This window comes from Heterodontus francisci, chromosome 14, assembly GCF_036365525.1.
Source record: "Heterodontus francisci isolate sHetFra1 chromosome 14, sHetFra1.hap1, whole genome shotgun sequence".
NCBI classification, from domain to species: Eukaryota; Metazoa; Chordata; class Chondrichthyes; order Heterodontiformes; family Heterodontidae; genus Heterodontus; species Heterodontus francisci.
In genome coordinates this window covers 38,097,383-38,119,781 of record NC_090384.1, presented here as the reverse complement: position 1 = coordinate 38,119,781, position 22,399 = coordinate 38,097,383, and the positions used below count along the sequence as shown (strand labels likewise).

Below are 22,399 nucleotides of genomic sequence, written 5' to 3'. Positions count from 1 at the left end.
GATTCCAGCATCTTCTCAATCACAGATGTTAGGCTATCTGGCTTATAGTTTGCTATTTTCTGTCACCCTCCTTTCACGAATAGAAGTGTTACATTCGTGACTTTCCAATCCACTGGGACCTTTCCAGAATCTAGGGAATTTTGGAAGATTACAACCAATGCATCCACTATCTCCGCAGCCACTTCTTTTAAGACACTAGGATGCAGGCCATCTGGTCCAGGAGACTTGTCAGCCTCCAGTCCCGTGTTTTCAAAGTACTTTTTCTATAGCCATAGAGTTATACAACACAGAAACAGGCCCTTCAGCCCAGCATATCTGTGCCAGCCATCAAGCACCTAACTATTCTAGTCCCATTTTCCAGTACTTGGCCTGTATTCTTGTATGCTATGACGTTTCAAATGCTCATCTAAATACTTCTTAAATTGTGAGGGTTCCTGCCTCTACCATCACTTCAGGCAGTATATTCCAGATTCCAACCACCCTCTGAGTGAAAATTTTTTTCCTTAAATTCCCTCTGAACCTCCTGCCCCTTACCTTAAATCTATGCTCCCTGGTTATTGAACCCTCTGCTAAGAGAAAAAGTCGCTTCCTATCTAACTTATCCATGCCCCTCATAATTTTGTTTACCTCAATCATATCCCCCCTCAACCTTCTCTGCTCCAAGGAAAACAACTCTAGCCTTTTCAGTCTCTCTTCATAGCTGAAATGCTCCAGCCCAGGCAACATCCTGGTGAATCTCCTCTGCACCCTCTCCAGTGCAATCACATCCTTCCTATTGTGTGGCGCCCAGAACTGTACACAGTACTCCAGCTGTGGCCTAACCAGCGTTTTATACAGCTCCATCATAACCTCCGTGCTCTTATATTCTATGCCTCGGCAAGTATCCCATATGCCTTCCTAACCACCTTATCTACCTGTGCTGCTGCCTTTAGTGATCTATGGACAAGTACACCAAGGTCCCTCTGACCTTCTGCACTTCTGCGGGTCCTACCATCCATTGTATATTCCCTTGCCTTGTTAGTCCTCCCAAAATGCATCACCTCCCACTTCTCAGGATTAAATTCCATTTGCCACAGCTCCACCCATCTTACCAGCCCATCTATTATCGTCCTGTAATCTAAGGCTTTCCTCATCACTATTTAAAACACCACCAATTTTCTTGTCATATGCGAACTTACTTATCATATCTCCTTTATTCATGTCTAAATCATTAATGTACACTACAAACAGCAAGGGTCCCAGCACCGATCCCTGTGGTACACCACTGGTCACAAGCTTCCATTCGCAAAAACAACCCTTGACCAATTCCCTCTGTTTCCGACCACCAAGCCAATTTTGGATTCAATTTGCCAAATTGCCCTGGATCCCAAGGGCTCTTACCTTCTTAACCAATCTCCATGCGGGACCTGATCAAAAGCCTTACTGAAGACTATGTATATTACATCAACTGCTTTACCCTCATCAACACATCTAGTCACCTCCTCGAAAAATTCAATCAAGTTAGTTAAACACGATCTCCCCCTGAAAAAGCCGTGCTGACTAACCCTGATTATTCCCTGCCTCTCCAATTGGAGATTAATCCTGTCCCTCAGAATTTTTTCCAATAGTTTCCCAACCACTGATGTTAGACTCACCGGCCTGCAATTACCTGGTCTATCCCTGCTAACCTTCTTGAATAATGGTACCACATTCGCTGTCCTCCAGTCCTCTGGCACCTTTCTCGTGGCCAGAGAGGATCTGAAAATTTGTGTCAGAGCCCCTGCTATCACCTCCCTTGCCTCACATAACAGCCTGAGATCCATCTCATCTGGGCCTGGGGAGTTATCCACTTTTAAGCCCGCTAAAACATCGAATACTTCCTCCCTTTCAATGTTAATATGTTCAAGTATATCGCAATCCCCCTCCCTGATCTCTACACCTAAATCGTCATTCTCCACAGTGAACACAGATGAAAAGTAATAATTTAAAACACCACCTATGTCCTCCGGCTCCACACACAGATTGCCACTTTAGTCCCTAATGGGCCCTACTCTTTCCCTGGTTATCCTCTTTCCCTTAATATACTTATAAAACGCCTTAGGATTTTCCTTTATATTGACTGCCAATGTTTTTTTCATGTCCCCTCTTCGCTCTCCTAATTAATTTTTAAAGTACCCCCCTACACTTTCTATATTCCTCTAATGCCTCCGCTGTTTTCAGTGCTCCGAATCTGCCATAAGCCTCCTTTTTTTTCCTGATCTAATACCTCTATATCCCTTGACATCCAGGGATCCCTTGACATCCAGGGTTCCCTGGACTGGATGGTTCTATCTTTCACCTTAATGGGTACATGTTGGCTCTGAACCCTCACTATTTCCTATTTGAATGACTCCCACTGGCCTGATGTAGACTTTCCTACAAGTAGCTCGTCCCAGTCCACTTTGGCCAGATCCTGTTTTATCAAATTGAAATCGGCTTTCCCCCAATTCAGTACCTTTATTCCTGGCCTGTCTTTGTCCTTTTCCATAACTACCTTAAATCTTACAGAATTATGGTCACTAGCCCCGAAATGCACCCCCACTGATACTTCTATCACTTGTCCAGCTTCATTCCCGAAGATTAGGTCCAGTACTGCCCCTTCCCTTGTCGGACTTTCTACGTACTGGCTCAAAAAGCACTCCTGTATGAATTTTAAGAATTCTGCCCCCTTTAAGCCTTTTGCACTAAGACTATCCCAGTTGACATTAGGTAAGTTGAAATCCCCTACTATTATTATCCTATTATTTTTACACCTCTCTGAGATTTGCCTACATATCTGTTCCTCTGTCTCTCCCTGACTATTTGGAGGCCTGTAGTACACGCCCAGCCAAGTGATTGTCCCCCTTTTGTTCTTAAGTTCTACCCATATGGCCTCATTTGAGGAACCTTCTAAGATATCATCCCTCCTTCCTGCAGTAATTGACTCCTTGATCAACAGTGCAATACCACCTCATCTTTCACCCTCTCCCCTATCACGCCTGAAGATTCTATACCCTGGAATATTGAGTTGTCAGTCTTGCCCCTCCCTCAGCCATGTCTCTGTGATAGCAATATCATAATCCCATGTGCTAATCAATGCCCTCAATTCACCTGCCTTATTAGTAAGACTCCTTGCATTAAAGTATATGCAATCCAGCCTTGCATTTTTCACTTGTGCCTTAACAGGTCTATATTTGCTTTGCCTTCCAGTCTGACTCAGTTTCTCTTCCATATTTGGCTGTGCCTCACCCCCTACTGTACCTCCACTCTGTATCCCATCCCCCTGCCAAATTAGTTTAAACCCCCGCTCCCCAACAGCACGAGCAAACCTCCCAGCAAGGATGTTGGTCCCGTTCCGGTTCAGGTGCAACCCGTCCAACTTGTACAGGTTCCACCTTTGCCAGAAACAGACCCAGTGATCCAGGAAACTAAAGCCCTCCCTCCTGTATCATCTCCTCAACCATGCATTCATCTGCTCTATCCTCCTATCCCTATACTCACTAGCACATGGCACCAGGAGTAATCCAGAGATTACAACCTTTGAGGTCCTGCTTTTTAATCTGCTACCTAGCTCCCTAAATTCTTGTTGCAGGACCTCATCCCTCTTTCTACCTATGTCATTAGTACCAATATGTATCACGACCTCTGACTGCTCACCCTCCCCCTTCAGAATGTCCTACTGCCGCTCCGTGACATCCTTGACCCTAGCACCAAGGAGGCAACATACCATCCTGGAGTCTTGTTTGCGGCCACAGAAACGCCTATCTGCACCCCTTACGATAGAATCCCCTATCACTATTGCTCTTCCACCCCTTTTCCTCTGTAATGCCGCGACCTTGGCTGTTGCTGCTTTCCCCTGGGAGGTCATCCCCCCCCAACTGTATCCAAAGTGATATATCTGTTTGAGAGGGGGATGGCCACAGGGGACTCCTGCACTACCTGCTTGCGCCTACTACTCCACCTGGTGGTCACCCATCCCTTTTCTGCCTGTGCAGCCATTACCTGCAGTGTGACCACCTCACTAAACATGCTATCCACAATGTTCTCAGCATCGCGGATGCTCCACAGTGAATCCACCCACAGCTCCAGCTTCGTAATGCAGGTAGCCAGTAGCTGCAGATGGATACATTTCCTGCACACATGGTTGTCAGGAACACTGGAAGCATCCCTAATTTCCCACATAGTGCAGGAGGAGCAGACCACGGGGCTGAGCTCTCCTGCCATTACTTACCCTTAGATTAATTAGTTACTCCCTTAATTGAAACATACTAATTACACTAGGGGCCTTGTTCTACCCACTACAATCTAAAGTCCTTAATAAGTTACACTGAATTTTAAAAAAACACTTCGGTAGTGTTTTTATCACTAGAGGTTTTTTTTTTCAACAAAAAAACTTTCCCTTTTTTTAAGCTATTTAAATACACTAACAGCTGCTACTCACCCAACCAATCACCTTGCAGATTTCCCGTGATGTCACTAAGCTTTTTTCTCGAGTCTCAATGCGCACCAAGAGAGCAGGTCCACCAGCCACTGCCGGTCCTGTCTTCAGGTAAGTGAGGGCCTCGAGCCCCGCACTCTCTCTTACAGCTCCTGCTCTGGATCAGCTTCTGCCCAAGTCCGCCAGCTGCTGCCGCTCCTATCTTCAGGTAAGTCTATAGTGATAGTTGTAAGTTCCTCCCTCCCTTTTGAACCTTGATATTTTGCTATTCTTGGAATGCTTTTTGTGTCTTCCACCATGAAGACAGATAAAATACACTTGTTCAAGATCTCTGCCATTTCCTTGTTTCACAGTATTAATTCCCAGTCTCACCTTCTAAGGGACCAATACTAACTTTAGCTACTCTCTTCCTTTTTATATACTTGTAAAAGCTCTTTTTGTTTATTTTATTTATTTATTTAGAGATACAGCACTGAAACAGGCCCTTCAGCCCACCCAGTCTGTGCCGACCAATAACCACCCATTTATACTGATCCTACATTAATCCCATATTCCCTACCACAACCCCACCATTCTCCTACCACCTACCTACACTCGGGGCAATTTACAATGGCCAATTTACCTATCAACCTGCAAGTCTTTGGCTGTCTGTTTTTATATTTCTTGCTAGTTTACTCTCATATTCTAATGTCTCCCTCTTTATTTTTTTAGCCATACTTTGCTGGTTTCTAAAATTCTCCCAATCCTCTGGCCTACCACTAATCTTTGCAGTATTGTACATCTTTTCTTTCAATTTGCTAACATCCTTAATTCCTTAGTTAGCCATGGATGGTGCACCCTTCTTGTAGAGTCTTTCTTTTTCAATGGTATATATCATTGCTGGGGGGGGGGGGGCGGGGGGCAGTCTTTAGAAACCAGCAAAGTATGGCTAAAAAAATAAAGAGGGAGACATCAGAATATGAGAGTAAACTAGCAAGAAATATAAAAACAGACAGCCAAAGACTTGCAGGTTGATAGGTAAATTGGCATCAGGTGGCAGGACCGTATCTCCAACACTGAAGTCCTCGAGGCGGCCAACATCCCCAGCATATACACCCTACTCAGCCAGTGGCGCCGGAGATGGCTTGGCCATGTGAGCCGCATGGAAGATGGCAGGATCCCCAAGGACACATTGCACAGCGAGCTCGTCACTGGTATCAGACCCACTGGCCATCCTTGTCTCCGCTTTAAAGACGTCTGCAAACGTGACATGAAGTCCTGTGACACTGATCATAAGTCGTGGGAGTCAGTTGCCAGCGATCGCCAGAGCTGGCGGGCAACCATAAAGGCGGGGCTAAAGCGTGGCAAGTCGAAGAGACTTAGCAGTTGGCAGGAAAGAAGTCAGAAGCGCAAGGAGAGAGCCAACTGTGTAACAGCCCCGACAACCAATTTTATCTGCAGCACCTGTGGAAGAGTCTGTCACTCTACAATTGGCTTTTATAGGCACTCCAGGCGCTGCTTCACAAACCACTGACCACCTCCAGGCGCTTACCCATTGTCTCTCGAGACAAGGAGGCCAAAGAAGAAGGAGAAGATATCATTGCTGAGTTATGAAATAGCTCCTTAAATGTCTGCCACTGCTTCACTACCATCTTATCTTTTAATCTATTTTCCCAGTCTACTGTAGCCAACTCTGTCTTCATATCTTTGGAATTGCCTTTATTTCAGTTTAAGGTACTAGTTTCAAACCCATGTTTCTCACCCTTAAATGCGAAGGAGGGCTTATCTGGAAGCTCACTTTGCTGGGCTTGACTACTAATGGTACAAATGCAGGCTTTTTCTTTGCATGCATTGCCCTCACTAACATATGACAGAAGAGTTAAAAGACGAATACAGATCTTCTATTGCTGCTGTCCTCCAAATTAATGTAACAAGCATCATGACACTAAGAATAATACACTAAACAAAACTGTTGGTCACAGTCATGAAGAAATGTCTTCCTCACCTATTATTATATCCTATTCTTTCCAGTTGTAAATAGGGTAAACCGAGATTTATACCAATGTTCCGCCATTCCGGCCCGATTCTCCTTGCAATACTCAAAAGATTAGCTTCAGTGAGGTAGCCGGTTTCTGTCCAAAAGTAAAGTAAGAAAGTATTTAGAACAATGTGTAATGGTATCATGAACCTGTGAGTGCTATGTAGCTCTAGAATCTATTTGTTAGCACTTCCCATTACTGGGGTTCTAATCATGAATATAGTTTCAACTCACTGTGTAACAATAAGGGAGAATTCTCAAAACTTAGCAGGCTTACTTCATGCCAGCAAATAGTAAATCATCAGAAAGATCACGAGACACCTGCCTGGTGAAGGGTATTAGCTAAAGCTACCACTGTCCATGCCAGTAATGGGCAACTTCAATAAAGGTTGTAATATACTGGCAGCCCAACAGCAGCAGCTGCAGAATGCAAAGAGCACCAAACTGTAAATACCAACTCCACATCATGTGTTCCTAATGTTTTGAGATTGTGGGCACGACCATCTGCTTTCTCAAAACATTCAAAAAGATGACAGTAGGTTTATAAAATAGTCAGGATGTCCAGCCAGTGTCAATCCCAAAACAGCCTGTGAGAAAACTTTCCAGAAAGGGTCTAAACCACTGTGTGCTGGAGTCAGATCAGGACTCAACCCCAGAATTCTTCTGCCATTTTCACATTGAATTGGTGTGCATTAACCTGGAAGTGGTATTATAACTCTCCCCAGAGACTTCTTGCTAATGGCCCAAATTACTTGGGGACCGACCCTCACTGACCTTCCTTTTGTGTATTTACTTGGTCGATTTATGGCATGTAAGCTGGTAAAGGCCACTAATACGCTGATAGGTATTGTTAGGTATTTTTATAATGCAAATTGGAGACAACACAAACAAAAATATTCATCAGCAAATTCAGTTTTAGTAAAAGAAAACTACTCTTCAATGGGAATGTAATATATTTTTAAGCAGTTGAACCCAAGGAATGAATGAAAAATATGTTTTATGACTCACATCCTCTGAGACATGGCCAGACACTGAAATAATCTACAGAAAGTGCTGGAAATACTCAGCAGGCTTGGCAGCATCTGTGGAGAGAGAAGCAGAGTTAACGTTTCAGGTCAGTGACCCTTCATCAGAACTGATGAAAGGGCACAGACCTGAAACATTAACTGTTTCTCTCTCCACGGATGCTGCCAGGCCTGCTGAGTATTTCCAGTACTTTCTGTTTTTATTTCAGATTTCCAGCATCTGCAGTATTTTGTTTTTATTTTACTGATACAATCTAACGAGCAATGAATGACAATAGCATTGTTGACATTAGTGGTCTATCTTTGCCTTTTACCGGGGTGGAGTGTCAGTAATTTATCAAGTGCTGCAGTTAAATGGATGTTTAAGCAATCCTATATATTTACATTTTACAATGTTATGCTAGTTGAAGCCTGCTGACACCATCCATTCAAATCATACATGAGATTTATTCATGGTTCAACATTGATTACCATTTTGCGTTTACCACAAAACTATTATTCAAGATAGCAAGATGATGCAGAAGGAGAATGAGACATAAATACTCATTAATAACATACTTCTCATTTCACAAAATAAGATTCTCTTCTCTTTGTTTAAAAAAAGCTTTGCTGGCAGAAGGTTAAAAAAGGCACAAAATTACCTATTGGAAATGGTCTAATTTTTTCCATCACTATCAAGATAAGGATGCCAGTCCAGCAGTATGGTTGAATGATATCAGAAATAGCAGAACCCATGTTTCTGCTGCAGTAAACCTCTTAAAGTTCGTCCTAAGATACAGTGTTCAGACACAGTGGAAAACACTTACTGGACGTGGGAATTCATGGTGCCGACTGACACTAGGCCGCAAAGGAAGAAAATGTATTCCATGGCCCAACACTTCGACCAGCTCAAAGAAAAATCCAAAAATTAACATTTGGAAAGTAATAAGTCTCACCTTCATCACCTAGATTTAATGGTGGATAGGACGATTCCATTCTTGGCTCATTATGATGTCTTGGTTTCTGCTTCTAGAGAAAATGCATCAGGTTTTTAAAAAACCATGCTTGAAATTGGACTGTATGCAAACAGATAATATTTGTTACCAGTCTAACATCAGAATTAGAACATTATAGGTTCAAGCCCCACTCCTGGACTTGAATCTATAACCTTCAGGTACTGAGGAAGTGCTGCGTTATCAGAGATGCCATCCCTCAGAGTGAGACATTAAATCAATCACCTGCTCGTCTGTTACAGAGCTGCAGATGGACTTTAAAGATCGCGTGGCACTACTTTAACAAGGACATATTCTGAAGCTTTCTGGCTAATATTTCTCTCTCAACTAGTCCCAGGAGAGACAGATTAACTGGCCATTCACAGAACCATAGAAAAGTTATGACACAGAAAGAGGTCATTCAGCCCATCGTGTCTGCGCCTGCTGAAAAAACTAGCCGTCCAAACTAATCCCACCTTCCAGCACCTGGTCCGTAGCCTTGCAGGTTACAGCACTTCAGGTGCCTGTCCAGGTACCTTTTAAATGAGTTGATGATTTCTGCCTCCACCACCGATCTGGGCAGTGAATTCCAGACACCCACCACCCTCTGGGTGTAAAGGTTTTTCCTCAAGTCCCCTCGAATCATTCTACCAGTCACTTTAAATCTGTGCCCCTGGTAATTGACCTCTCCACTAGGGGAAACAAGTCCTTCCTGTCTATTCTATTTAGGCCCCTCATAATTTTGTACACTTCAAATGTCACCCCTCAGCCTCCTCCGTTCTAAGGAAAACAACCCTAGCTTATACAATCTTTCCGCATAGCTGCAATTTTCAAGCCCTGGCAACATTCTTGTAAATCTCCTCTGTACTCTCTCCAGAGAAATTATGTCCTTCCTGTAATGCGGTGACCAGAACTATACACAGTACTCCAGCTGTGGCCTAACCAGCGTTCCAGCATTACATTCCTGCTTTTGTATTCTATACCTTGGCCAATAAAGGAAAGCATTTCATATGCTTTCTTCAGCACTCTATCTACCTGTCACCTTCAGGGACCTGTGGACATGCACTCCAAGCTCTCTCACTTCCTCGACCCCTCTCAATATCCTCCCATTTCTTGTGTATTCCCTTGCTTTGTTTGCCCTTCCTAAATGCATTACCTCACACTTCTCCGGATTGCATTCCATTTGCCACTTTTCCACCCCCTCAACCAAACCATTGATATCATTCCGGAGTCTACAGCTATTCTCTTTGCTAGCAACTACACAGCCAATTTTTGAGTCATCTGCAAATTTCCCAATCATGCCTCAAACATTTAAGTCCGAATCATTAACAGCAAGGGACCCAACACTGAACCCTGTGAAATGCCACTGGAATCCACATTCCATATGCAAAAACATCCACTGATGATTACTCTTTGTTTCCTGTCACTGAGCTAATTTTGGATTCAACTCGCAACATTCCCCTATATCCCATGGGCTTTTACTTTTCTGACCAGTCTGACCTTGTCAAAATCTATGTAGACTGCACTACCCTCATCAATCCTCCTTGTTACCTCCTCAAACAATTCAATTAAGTTAGTAAGACACAACCTTCCCTGAACAAATCCATGCCGACTATCCCTGATTAATCCGTGCCTTTCTAAGTGACAGTTTATTCTCTCAGAATTGATTCGAATAATTTGCTTCCCACCAAGGTCAGTTGAACGGCCCATAATTATTTGGTCTATCCCTCGCACCCTTTTTAAACAATGCTACAACATCTGCAAACCTCCAATTCATTTCGCTGATGTTAAGAGGATCTTGTGCACAAAATGGCTGCCACATTTGCCAACATAGCAATAGTCAATGCACTTTAATTCTTGAAATGTGATATAGTGCTTCTTAAACACCAACTTTTCTTCTCTTAATAAAATTCATGCAGTGATCCAGTTGTGGCAGCTTCTAATTTTGTTTCAATCCTCTGAAGAAAAGACAACATTAAGGAAATAAAGCAGCTTACTGGCAATTTGATTGGCAAAGTGGCCAGCCACATTGAATCTGGGCCTTTTCGTTTCTTGGCAGCTTCCTCAGGTATGTTTTCCGGCAAGGATCCTCTGTAAAAGGAAACCTAGAATGAAGATCAGTGAAACACCATTATATCTTGTCATCATTGCTTCTCGCACAGGATCCTATTATTTAGAAAGCATTGTCAGGGAACTACACAGCGGCAGATGGGCTGGCTCCAGAGCTGTTAAACAGTATCACAAAGGGGTGGGGCACAGGTTCAAGTGTGTATTTCCTCATGTGGAAAGTTCCTGATCTGCCAGTGCCAACAATGGAGACCAGATGGTTCTCCACAAGAAAGGCTCAGCATTTTTGCACCACCCAACAGCTCTGCCTGGTGAAGGCCCGAGAGCCAATACCTGCTCACAGTCTCCATCAGAGAACAGTGCACAAGGGGATAAGTGAAATATTTCGTGACAAGAAAATTTTCTCAATTTGTTTTCTTATTACTAACTGACTGATGTGAAATCACATGTGTCCCAGGACAATGTCTGTTTTCACAGCAGCTAATCCACACAGGCAATAGAGAAAATGATCCACATAATCCCAAAACTTTCAATGTAACTGGCCCCTTTTACATTTAAATTTCGTTGTCCAATGTTGTCTATTTTGCTTACACTGTTACCGTCCAGCCTGAATGAAGAGGTTAAAAAATGCCTTTCTGTAGCAGAGGACGCTGTAATTTTTCTCTGCACTGCAGCAATCCCTTAAAAGTCAAAGGGTAAATTCAGCCTCATACTCAAAGAGAGTGTCTGTAATAATGTAATATTGATTGTCTGAGTCACTCTCCACTTGACCTCAGCATGCACGCACGCCACACACAGAACAGTAACCGCTCCACAGGTTACTGAAGGGAAAAATAGAAAACAAGAATGAATCCATGGATAATCCTCACTACTGCTCTGAACACAAAAGATATTCATACTCTCTAATGCAAGGATGAACAAATAGCAAGAGATGAATGAAGAGCTCCTGCCTTACAAACAAGGGATCAACTAAAATTAAGCAATACAGCCATTTTTCCATGTAAATTTCACTGTAACTGATGAATCAGGGCTGGAGATACAGAGTGAATTGGTCTGAATTGCAGCTGTTTCACCAACAACCAACACCAAAAACCTATTAAATGAAAAAAAAACCTGGTCTAATGCCTCTGCTTCCTCATTTAGTGACTGATGTGAAATCATGTGCCTTCAGGACAATGCATGCTCTCTGATAAGATCATCTGCACCATCAGTCGAGAAAGTGATCAGTATAATCCCATATGCTCTCCTATGTGGCTATCAAAGATCCCATAGCACTATTTTAAACAGCAGGGGAGTTCTCCGCAGTGTCAATATTTATCCCTCAACTAGCGCCACCAAATACAGATCATCTGGTCATTTACCTCATTCCAGTTTGCGGGACCTTGCTGTGTGCAATTTCCAACATTACAATAGTGATTACACTTCAAAAACAACCCTATTAGCTTCGGGGCATCCCGAATTTGATAAAGGCACTATATAGATGCAAGTTCTTTTTTATTTGCTTTCAAATACACCAGAAACATCCAATCCCCAGAAATCTTAAAAAGAACAGTAAATTATTCTACAAATGTAAAAGGATGACACCCATGAGAGGAGGCGATAGTGGTGGGAATCCTTAACAAGTATTTTGCTTGTTTACAGAGGAGAAGGTTATTGGGAAGGGGTAAATCCTAGATTGGTTAAAATGAGATGAAAGGTATAACAAATAAAAAGAAAGCATTAGAGAAATTTGAGGCATGACAAAATATTAGGACCTAATGCATATATCCCAGGATCCTGAGGGGAAATTGGGAAAAAAAGAGCAGAGGCTCTAGAAATTATATTTCAGGATCCTATTGAGAATGGATGTGTGCCAGAAAACTGGAGAGTGATTAATGTAATGCACATTTTGGAAAAGCAAGATGGAACTATAGGGTTGAATGAAGTAGGGTGGGAGGAGGCTCGTATGGAACACAAATACTGGCATAGAACAGCTGGGCCGAATGGCCTGTTTCTGTCTTGTGAATTCTATGTCATTCTATTTACAAAGTGATTCCTGACAACGCTGGCTGCCAGTAACGTCATCAGGCTGCGCCGCGCTGCGCACATGTGCAGACGGTCTCCTGCTCTCTGCGCATGCGCTGCGTTTCGGCTTGCCAGGACTGGTTAGCACATGCGCCGATGACATCATCGTGTGACGTGTGCATCTTCGGTCAACGTGCCTGGTCGGCCTCTGCGCATGCGCTTTATGCAACGCCAACGGGTATTCACGCATGCATCAAGCTTCAGCGCGAGTTTCTGAAAGTGGAAGGAGGAGAGGTTTCGTCAGGCATTTTCTCACAATTATTTAGTCGTTTTGGAGATTCAGTGTGCTTCATTTTTATTAAAAAGAGGAGAGTGCTCCAAGGTAAGTTGCTCTGAAAACATTTCCATTGACTGCAGCACTGCATGTGCTTCAGTCCACTGCACTAAAACCTTTTCCATTGTCTGGGGCTGTGTGCAGGCAGTAAATGGGCTCCAGTCCCTGTTGTAATTGGCTCTGAAAACATTTCCATTGTCTGGGGCACTGCATGTGCACCAGTCCCTGTTGTAAGTTGCTCTGAAAACATTTCCATTGTCTGGGGCACTGCATGTGCACCAGTCCCTGTTGTAAGTTGCTCTGAAAACATTTCCATTGTCTGGGGCACTGCATGTGCTCCAGTCCACTGCACTGCACTAAAATCCTTTCCATTGTCTGGGGCTGTGTGCAGGCAGTACATGTGCTCCAGTCCCTGTTGTAAGTTGCTCTGTTCCTGCACCCATCAGAGCAATGCACATGGACACACAGCCACCTGCTCCTGCACCCATCAGAGCAGTGCACATGGACACACAGCCACCTGTTTCCCCATCCGCCCTTGTAACAACCATGCAGAGCCTTGGGAGACTCCGCAATTGCCAGCTGCTGCCTGTCAAGCAGAGAGGGCGTCCAAAGCGGTCAAGCACTTGGGGAACATTCAGCAAGGAGACTGAGCACTAAAAGAAACAAGCATGCTGTGTCCAGTGGTAGCACGAATGTGAATGCTCTTGCTGTGTACACAACTGGTGAGGTGGGAGTGCAGCCACACCGTTCTCCATCCTCAATGTTGCTTTAAGGCAAAGGTAGATAAGAGCGAAAGAAATGGAAGGTGATGCTGATAGCAGTAGGCAGGATTAAATGGGAGGGGATGGGAAGACGCAGGAGTAGTATAACCACTAGCAGGGAACAGCTGGGCTAAATGGCCTGCTTTATGTTCATAGTCCAAAAGAAATGTGTTTCTTTTTCCAGCACCCTCACATCATTCATGTTTTCCCTGAGAGCAACATTGAATCATCACGAGATAGGGGCAGTAACATCATCCTGACTCCTACAGCTGAGGTGGGTACTAAGTGATTCATTGGCGGTGTTATCAGTACATGCCTTTACTGCAGAACATAAAGCATGTTCAACAGTAATTTCATTGGAGGGGGAAGCTCTGACACTGATGTTCTTTCCTTATTTCTTTTCATGTAAAACATGCCGTCGAGAAAACTATCCTTGAGACTTAAGGTCAGCATTCAAGCAACGAAGGCAACTGGATCATGCTGCGGAGCTTGTCACGATGTGGAAAGGAACCTTGCATTTATGGGTGAAGTGGGAGTGCACATTGGGATGCGTTTGGGGAACATTCACCAAGAATAGACTGAGCTCAGACTCTTGTGACTTTGCCTTCTTCACATGGACAATACAGTAGTGGAATAGAGAGCCAAGCGTTCATTCACCGCAGGGCTCTCCAGGAACAATCTCTTTAGTTCTGCATAGCAGAGACTCCGCCTGTCTGTCTCACGGGAATGCTGGCAACACAACGCTTATGTATCCATGCACAGCAGTGCCTCGAATGCTTCATGTACTTAATAAAATTTCTCAATAATTAAACCCGGAATTGTTGAGGCTTTTGTTGCTATTCAACTGTGGTGTGGTCCTTGGGGGGTGGGGGGGGGAGGAGGTTTGGAGGGGGGGAGGTAGAGAGGGGGAGGGAGGAAGAGGGGAGAGGGAAAGGGGGGGGGGCAGGTAGAGGGGGGGGGGGTGTAGTGGGAGGGAGTTAAATTCAGAAGTGCCTGAAGAGGGGGATGCAGAAGGCAGGGACCAGACAGGTGCAATGCCTGCAGTACAGTTGAGAAGTAGGGGAGAGAGCGGCTGGATGGGGGATCTGCAGCTGGAGGGAACGGCTGGATGGCGGGGGCCGGAAGCGAGAGGCCGTAGAAAGCCGCGGGGAGCGAGCAGCCGAAGACCTTGGTGTTGCCGGGTGCGGGGACTGGCCGGTACGTCTTTTGCTGTTGCAAGTTTATGGCGCATGCGCAGAAAAACGCACTCCTCCTCCCTCCCCTTCCTCTCTCTGGCCGCTCCGCTACCCCCCCCCAACCCGCTGCTCTCCCCGGCCTGTTTGCTTGCCCACTCCGCTCCCCCCAGGCCCGCTCTGCTCCCCCCCCTCCCCGGCCCTCTCTGCTCCCTCTCCTCCCCAGCCTGCTCCGCTCCCCCCACCACCCCGCTCCGCTCCCCCCCCCACCCCGCTCCACTACCCCCCCACCCACCCCACCGGCCCGCTCCACTCCCCTTCCACCCCCACACCGGTCCGCTCGCTCTCTCACTCCGGTCATGCGTGTGCTGCCAGGTTGCCTCTGTGTGATTATTTGAGCAGCGCCATCTTTAGTCCTGGCAGCTGCCTAAAGTCGCAGACTGTGACGTTTTAGTGGCACATGCTGCATTTGCGCATGTGCCACAGCAGAGCCACCTAGCGGTAGCGTTGTCAGCAAATGCAGCCTTCTATTTAACTCATTTAACCATTGCAAATGCTGAAACACACTTCGGTGCTCTCTATTGTAGAAAGAAACTTTTTATCAGCAACCCTTCACTCACCTTCAATTAGACTGCAATTTGAGGACTGGGCAAAGCTTTGAATACAGCTTGTGTTTGTGCCCTAATGCCTAGTATAACGTCCTCAAACTGATCAAGACTAGAGTATGGAAAGCATGAGATAGGCTGCTTTGATTCATGTCTGCAGGGATTCAATCCCAGTGCTTCTGCAAGCCAATTTGGGAACTGTGTTGCACATCCCAGAAAAATAGCTCCCAAACATTCCCAGTTGCACGATAGCAGCTCCCAAAGACTCCCTGCATAGGCACCTCTCATAGAGGCAGTGCATCTGGCCCAAATTAAGAAGCTATCCTGGATTCTGGAAGCAAATATAATCCATCAGTTAGGTTGTTGAATGGAGATGCATCTCTAGGACAATCTTAAAAAATAAAAAGAGGGAACACCATTCACCTGTCCTTTCACAGCTTTGGTTTTCCTGTCTGCTACAGTGGAGACATAAACTTCCTTACTGTTCTTCAGATGTGAGTAAAAGGTGAACCCAATTCTCCCATCTACACAGTCTGGTCGATCTGAAAGAAAAGCAAGTACTTAAATAATCTGTTGCACAAATTAACATTTAAAATATTAATTAGAAAACAATTAATCATGTCGCCGGCACACATTTCCTCTGTCCCTTCCTAAGTCTGTTTATTGGTCCTAGTCATGATCAATTATTTTAATATTAAATTCCATTTTGTCAGCAACAGGCTAATCATAGTATCTTAGTCATCTCATTCTCTATGTACAACACAAGATGCCACCAAGGGTTCTACTTGGAAATACCATTATGAATTATCACTATGAATTTTTTTTTAAAGCATACACCAAATGATTAAGGGCGGAATCCGAAAACTGGAGTTCAAATTCTGAGCAAATAATTCTTGCTTCACCGTCATAGTTTATGTTGCAGATATCCAGTAGTTTGTGTGTCAGGACACTCATTTTTTGTTGAGTGCCGGAGCTTGAGCATCAGTTTACTCAGTTGTCACTCACAGACCTAACAGTGTGAAACACAATTTGTTTTTCAAAATATATCCCTTTCTCTCCCTCTCTCTGCTACATCCAGAGCTGGTATACTGCGAATGCAAACCACTAATATGAGAAGCAACAAGACTGCTGTGGGAAGTGACCCATCGGCTGCACTAACATACAAACATATATATACACACACAAACACACACATTACTTTCAGCAAATGTAGGCCTTGGAGAGGGTAGAGGAGGTTTACCAGGATGATACTAGGAATGCGGGGCTTCAGTTGTGTGGAGAGATTGAAGAAGCTGGGATTATTCTCCTTGGAACAGAGAAGGTTAAGGGGAGACCTAACAGAGCTATTCAAAATTACGAGGGGTTTTAATGGAGAAAATGTTTTCTCTGGCAAGTGGGTTTGTAACCAGAGGTCACAGATTTAAAATAATTGGCTAAATAACCGAAGGGGAAATGAGAAGAAATTTTTTCACATAGAGGCTTGCTAAGATCTGGAACACACTACCAAAAAGGGCACAGGATTCCGATCCCATGGGAACTTACAAAAGGCAATGGGACATGTACTTGAAAAAGACTAATTTGCAGTGTTTTGGGGAAAGATGCTGGGGTGTGGGGCTAAACTGGACAGCTCTTTCAAAGAGCCAGCACAGATGTGACGGGCCAAATGACCCCCTTCTGTACTGCAAGGTTTTATGATTCAAAAACTGTACCTTCCATTTAAGTGACAAAACATGTTTTTGTTAGCCTGTTTTTTCCCCTTTGTGCAATAGAAGGCTGCATGCCAAAATAGTCGATATAAACTCAAACTGCCCTATTGAAGTACTCAAAAATTGAAATTTATATTGACATGTAAACCAAGCATTATTAAAAAGGTAAAAGATGCCATGGAGTGTTAAGAACTGTAATACAGTCTTGACCATGTTCTGACGATTATACAAAGTCCTGACGCTTTATATTTTATTTTTTTTAATCAGAACTGTACAACAACGTTATGTAGTCTTGAAACACAGATGTTCCTCTGTCTTAAAAGAACTGTAAATGCAGCTTTAAAAATAATATTCAATTCTTTCCGGAACCATAGTTTCCTGCAACTTAAATGACATGAAAGCAGTGATCAACATAAGAATTTCTACCATAAAATGATCTTTTTTCAAAATTTCTGCCATTGTTTCAACATTTATGCATCAGATTTGCCAAGAGACATCTGGAATAAATATTTTAAACTTTGCCTCTCCCAATTCTCAATATGTGACCTTAATTTAAAAACTGTGGTGTAATGTGACAGAAAATGCATTGCTCCTTAATGGCAATATAATAAATATTCCAGTTGCCAGTCTGCTTAGAAGGCACATGAATGATGATTAATGGATCGGTGAAATAGAGATCCTGCTGAACTACTAATTTGCATTTGACAATATATAATTTTAATACAGACATATTTGAATGTGAAAATTATTAGAAAAGAGCTGCAGTTTCCAAAGCAGAATCCTACTGGCACTAGGAATCTCATGAGGTTCAGACATCATTGGATTGAACATCATTCCATCACATGACATTACCTGAATCAATTTCAATCCCTTTTTCAAATCCAGCAAAAAACTGCTCCCCTTCAAACATTTCGACAATATCAGATGGTTCAGGTCCCCAATACCTGTTCTCCAACTTCTTGCAAACAGATTCAACCTGAGCAATAGAAGGTCAAAATAAAAACAGGCCAATAAAGTCTTAAGAACTGTGAAACATAGGCAAGCATTTGAATGCAAAGTTGGACAAGGATAGTCAACAGTCTTTCTCATGAAGTGTGTAAAATTGTGTCAGCCATGGCCCAATGGTAGCACCCTTGCCCGAGTTCAAATTCCACTCCAGGCACTTGAGCACAATATCTAAAGCTGACATCGCAGTACAATACTGAGAGCTGCACTACCAAAGGTGGTATCTTTTAGGTGTCAGCTGTGCCTCAGTTGATAGCACTCTCGCCTCTGAATCACGAGGTTCTTGGTTCAAGTCCCACTCCAGAAACATGAGCTTAAAAATCAAAGCTGACATTCCAATGCAGTACTAAGGGAGTGCTGCACTGTCGGAGGTGCCACCTTTCGGAGGAGATGCTAAACCGAGGCCCCATCTGCCCTTAGTGGACGTAAAAGATCCCATGCCACTATTTTGAAGAAGAGCAGGAAAGTTATCCCTGGTGTCCTGGCCAATATTTATCTCTCAATCAATACCACAAAACACAGAATTACTATCCTATCAGTAAACTTTCAATCATCAGCAAACTACTGGAAGGTGTTATCGACAGTGCTAGCAAGTGACACAGCAATAACATGCTCACCGTTCTCTGTTTCAGTCATACACAGGCCCCCTCCCCTAACTCTTTTTCCGGTATACTGATCACTGTATCGGTGCCGTTTGCTGCTCCCGCCCCGAACTGGAAAACTTTATCAACTTTGAATTCAATTTCCACCCTTGCCTCACCTTTACATGGTCCATCTCCGACACTTCCCTTCCTCGACTTCTCTGTTGCCATCTCTGGGGATAGGCTGTCCACTAATATTCATTATAAGCCCACTGACTCCCACAGCTAACTCGACACACTTCTTCACACCCCTACCTCCTGTAAGGACTCCATTCCACTCTCCCAGTTTCTCCGTCTCCGACGCATCTGCACTGATGATGCAACCATCCACAATAGCGCTTCTGATATGTCTTCCTTTTTCCTCAACCAAGGCTTCCCCCCCCCACTGTGGTTGACAGGGCCCTCAACCGTGTCCAGCCCATTTCCCGCACTTCTGCCCTCATCCCTTCCCCTCCCTCCCAGAACCACGACAGGGTTCCCCTTGTCCTCACTTTCCACTCCACCAGCCTCCACATCCAAAGGATCATCCTCCACCATTTCCACCACCTCCAGCGTGATACCACCACCAAACGCATCTTCCCCTCCCATCAGCATTTCGAAGGGATCGTTCCCTCCGCGACACTCTGGTCCACTCCTCCATTACCCCGACATCTCATCCCCTTCCCACGACACCCTCCCATGCAATCACAGGAGGTGTAATACCTGCCCTTTTATCTCCTCTCTCCTCACTATCCAAGGCCCCAAACACTCCTTTCAGGTGAAGCAGCGATTTACTTGTACTTCTTTCAATTTAGTATACTATATTCGCTGCTCACAATGCAGTCTCCTCTACACTGGGGAGACCAAACGCATTGTTGACCGCTTTGCCGAACACCTCCATTCAGTCCGAAAGCATGACCCTGAGCTTCCGGTTGCTTACCATTTCAACACTCCCCCCTGCTCTCTTGCCAACATTTCTGTCTTTGGCCTGCTGCAGTGTTCCAGTGAACATCAACGCAAGCTCAAGGAGCAGCACCTGATCTTTCGATGAGGCACTCTACAGCCTTGCAACCTGAACATTGAGTTCAATAACTTCAGAGCATGACTGGCCTTTTTTTTAATCTTTTATTTTTCAACCATGTGCTTGTTTTTCATGTAGTCAAAGCTGCTCATTATTCTGCTATTAACACTCTCTCTGGACTAATGCTTTGCCTTTCACCACAAGCATTAACACACACTTTGCCTTTGTCGCAGGACATCTTTGTTATTTCATTTCTACTGCCCTATCAAACACCTTCCCCTTTGTTCTCTCCCCCAACCACCTCCCCTTCACTTGCTTAAAACCTAATTCTTTTCTAACCTTTGCCAGCTCTGATGAAAGGCCACAGACCTGAACCGTTAACTCTGCTTCTCTCTCCACAGATGTTGCCTAATCTGCTGAGTATATCCAGCACTTTTAGTTTTTAAACCTGCTCACCAATGCTCAGTTTGGGCCCCTATAGGACTACTCGGCTCCAGATCTCAATGTCTTGGTCCAAACATAGACAAAAGAGCTGAGTTCCAGAGGTGAGGTGAGGTGAGAGTGACTGCCCTTGGCATCAAGGTAGCATTTGACAGAATGTGGCAGAAAGGAGCCCAAGAAAAATTGCAGTCACTAGGAATTAGGACGAAAGTTCTCCACTGGTTGTAGTCATACCAAGTACAAAGGAAGATGGCTGTGGTTGTTGGAGGCTAATGTTATGACCAGGTGAGAAGGGGTCCAGGGATTCCCTCTCAGCCTTTCCTTGGTTTAACCATAACAGGGTTTAATTTGAAAACACCGTGTTTTTAGCTTCCCCTCAGTGAATCCTTGTTCACTGCTCCAATTGTAAGGTAAAGAAATCAGACAGGCTTCCTTAGATTTAAACAAGAAAAGGTAGAAGTTTATTAATCTTAAACTCTAATCCAGTTAACGACTACGAATATGTGACGTGACCACGCTAGCAAGCATACGCGATAAACACATATGCAGATAGAGACAGAAAAAGTAGAAGGAATAAAGGGGAAAGGTTTGAGGCAATATCTGGTAGATACAGTCCTTTAAGTCAATGTGGAGTCTTTGCTTGCCAGTAACTTTTGCAATTCGTTGGGGCCCAGGTCACGCTTCAACTTGTTACGATGTAGAAGTCTTTTCTCTCTTGAGGTTTACATGTCTTCCATGGGTCCGGTGGCTTGGGAGAAAGCGAGCGAGAGAGAGAGGCTTTCTTGTTTTAGCTTCAGTTGCACATGGCCTTCTGAATTCAAACTGTCCTGTGACTAGTTCAAAAAACCTGGACCAGCCAGGTGGTCATGTCACCAACTGGTTTAACCAGTCCTGGCTTTGTGGATTGTATCATCTTAGCAGGCTCTGGAATGCGTATCCTTACACGTCAATGTCTGGTGATCAAAATCCATTTGTGTTAATTGGAGCAAGGAATAGTCCTTTGTCTCCACAAGCAGCATCTCTTAGTACGCAAATGTCCTTCCAGCCCAGTGTCTTTTGATCTCAAACAAGTCATTTCTTCACTCCAGCAACAGTTTAAAATCAATGTCATAAGACAAAATTAATATACCTCATTATTGGCAGGTGGGAGTCTCCACACCCAGCAGAATGAAATGTGTTTTTTAAAAGAACATTTCATTAAAAGTGACTAGAGAGAAGATAAGGACAGGAAACAAACATACATCTCTCTCATTCATTCAGAAGCCTAATTGTTACAGCCTGTCTTTTCTTGGCAGCAGTGCTGCTTTAAACAACTCTTTCTGGCATCCCAATAAACATGTCATTTTTGGGGAAGTTTGTTTCAGTTTGCACATTTCCATGACTGCCTAAGGGGTCTTTCTTCTTGTTGAGATCTGCAGGGGGATGGTTAGGTTAATTAGCCCTAGGTGGGAGTTCTGCTCAGGGGCGGTGGCAGTGGGAGGTTCCACTCTGAACTCTCTTTCAGTGCTTTTATGAGTCATGCAAGGGCCTTTCACCTCAGGGGATCGCTGGTTCCCTTTTTTCCTGACTATGGGGGTGGGTTCTTTGCTAATCTTCCCTTTGTCCTCTGCTACACTCTTGCTTGCAGTTATTTGTCCAGATTCTGCTGCATGCCCCTGCAGCACCAAGACTAGGTGAAGCATCGCCCTCATGGTTTCTCTGCCCCTGGAGGACTTTCCTTGTCTCTGCAGATTCCTGTAAATGCTGTTAGCAACTCTGGAGGGTACTTCTACTGCCTGCATTTACATAGGAGGATGCTGGGTCTAACGTTTCAAATATTTCGGGCTTGACAGTAGGGGTTTTCATCTGGGATTCTCCCGGACTTCTTTAACCTGCCCTCATGGTCTCTTTTTCCTGTTCCTTTCTAACCTGTTGCCAGTCTGGTGCCTGCCTGTCCCCTTTTGTTCTCAGCAGGGGTTCCTTACAGTTCACCAGCCCTCTGCTGGAGGGTCCTCCAAACACCGATACAGGACTTAGGGGTGCAGATTTCACTGTAGGTTGGGTTTCCCCTCAACCTTGCACACGTGGAAGTCCGACAGTATTCCACCACATCTTTGTGGCGTTTTGGCAGTCAAACTGCTGATTATGCGGGTTTTGTTTTCCGTATGCCGACATGTACAACCACTGCAACCTCATCAGCCCTTCTTAATATTTCTCTCCGGTATCTCTGTGCACC

At 44.4% G+C, this 22,399-nt stretch overlaps 1 protein-coding gene across 6 annotated transcripts in view; it reads right to left on the bottom strand.

The window, feature by feature from the left end:
* The window catches only part of pidd1 (p53-induced death domain protein 1), a 127,425-nt gene that overhangs the window by 17,656 nt on the left and 87,370 nt on the right, over positions 1–22,399 (bottom strand). For 5 of the 6 annotated variants that reach the window (XM_068046028.1, XM_068046026.1, XM_068046025.1 and 2 more), the window contains 5 exons: positions 17,950–18,073; positions 15,815–15,933; positions 10,446–10,553; positions 8,413–8,485; positions 6,420–6,546 (listed from right to left, as the gene is read on the bottom strand). In XM_068046028.1, the coding sequence (XP_067902129.1) occupies positions 6,420–6,546; positions 8,413–8,485; positions 10,446–10,553; positions 15,815–15,933; positions 17,950–18,073 (551 nt within the window). Of the gene's footprint in view, positions 1–6,419; positions 6,547–8,412; positions 8,486–10,445; positions 10,554–15,814; positions 15,934–17,949; positions 18,074–22,399 lie in introns of those variants that run through there. The other variant, XR_010976339.1, reaches the window with a different exon arrangement.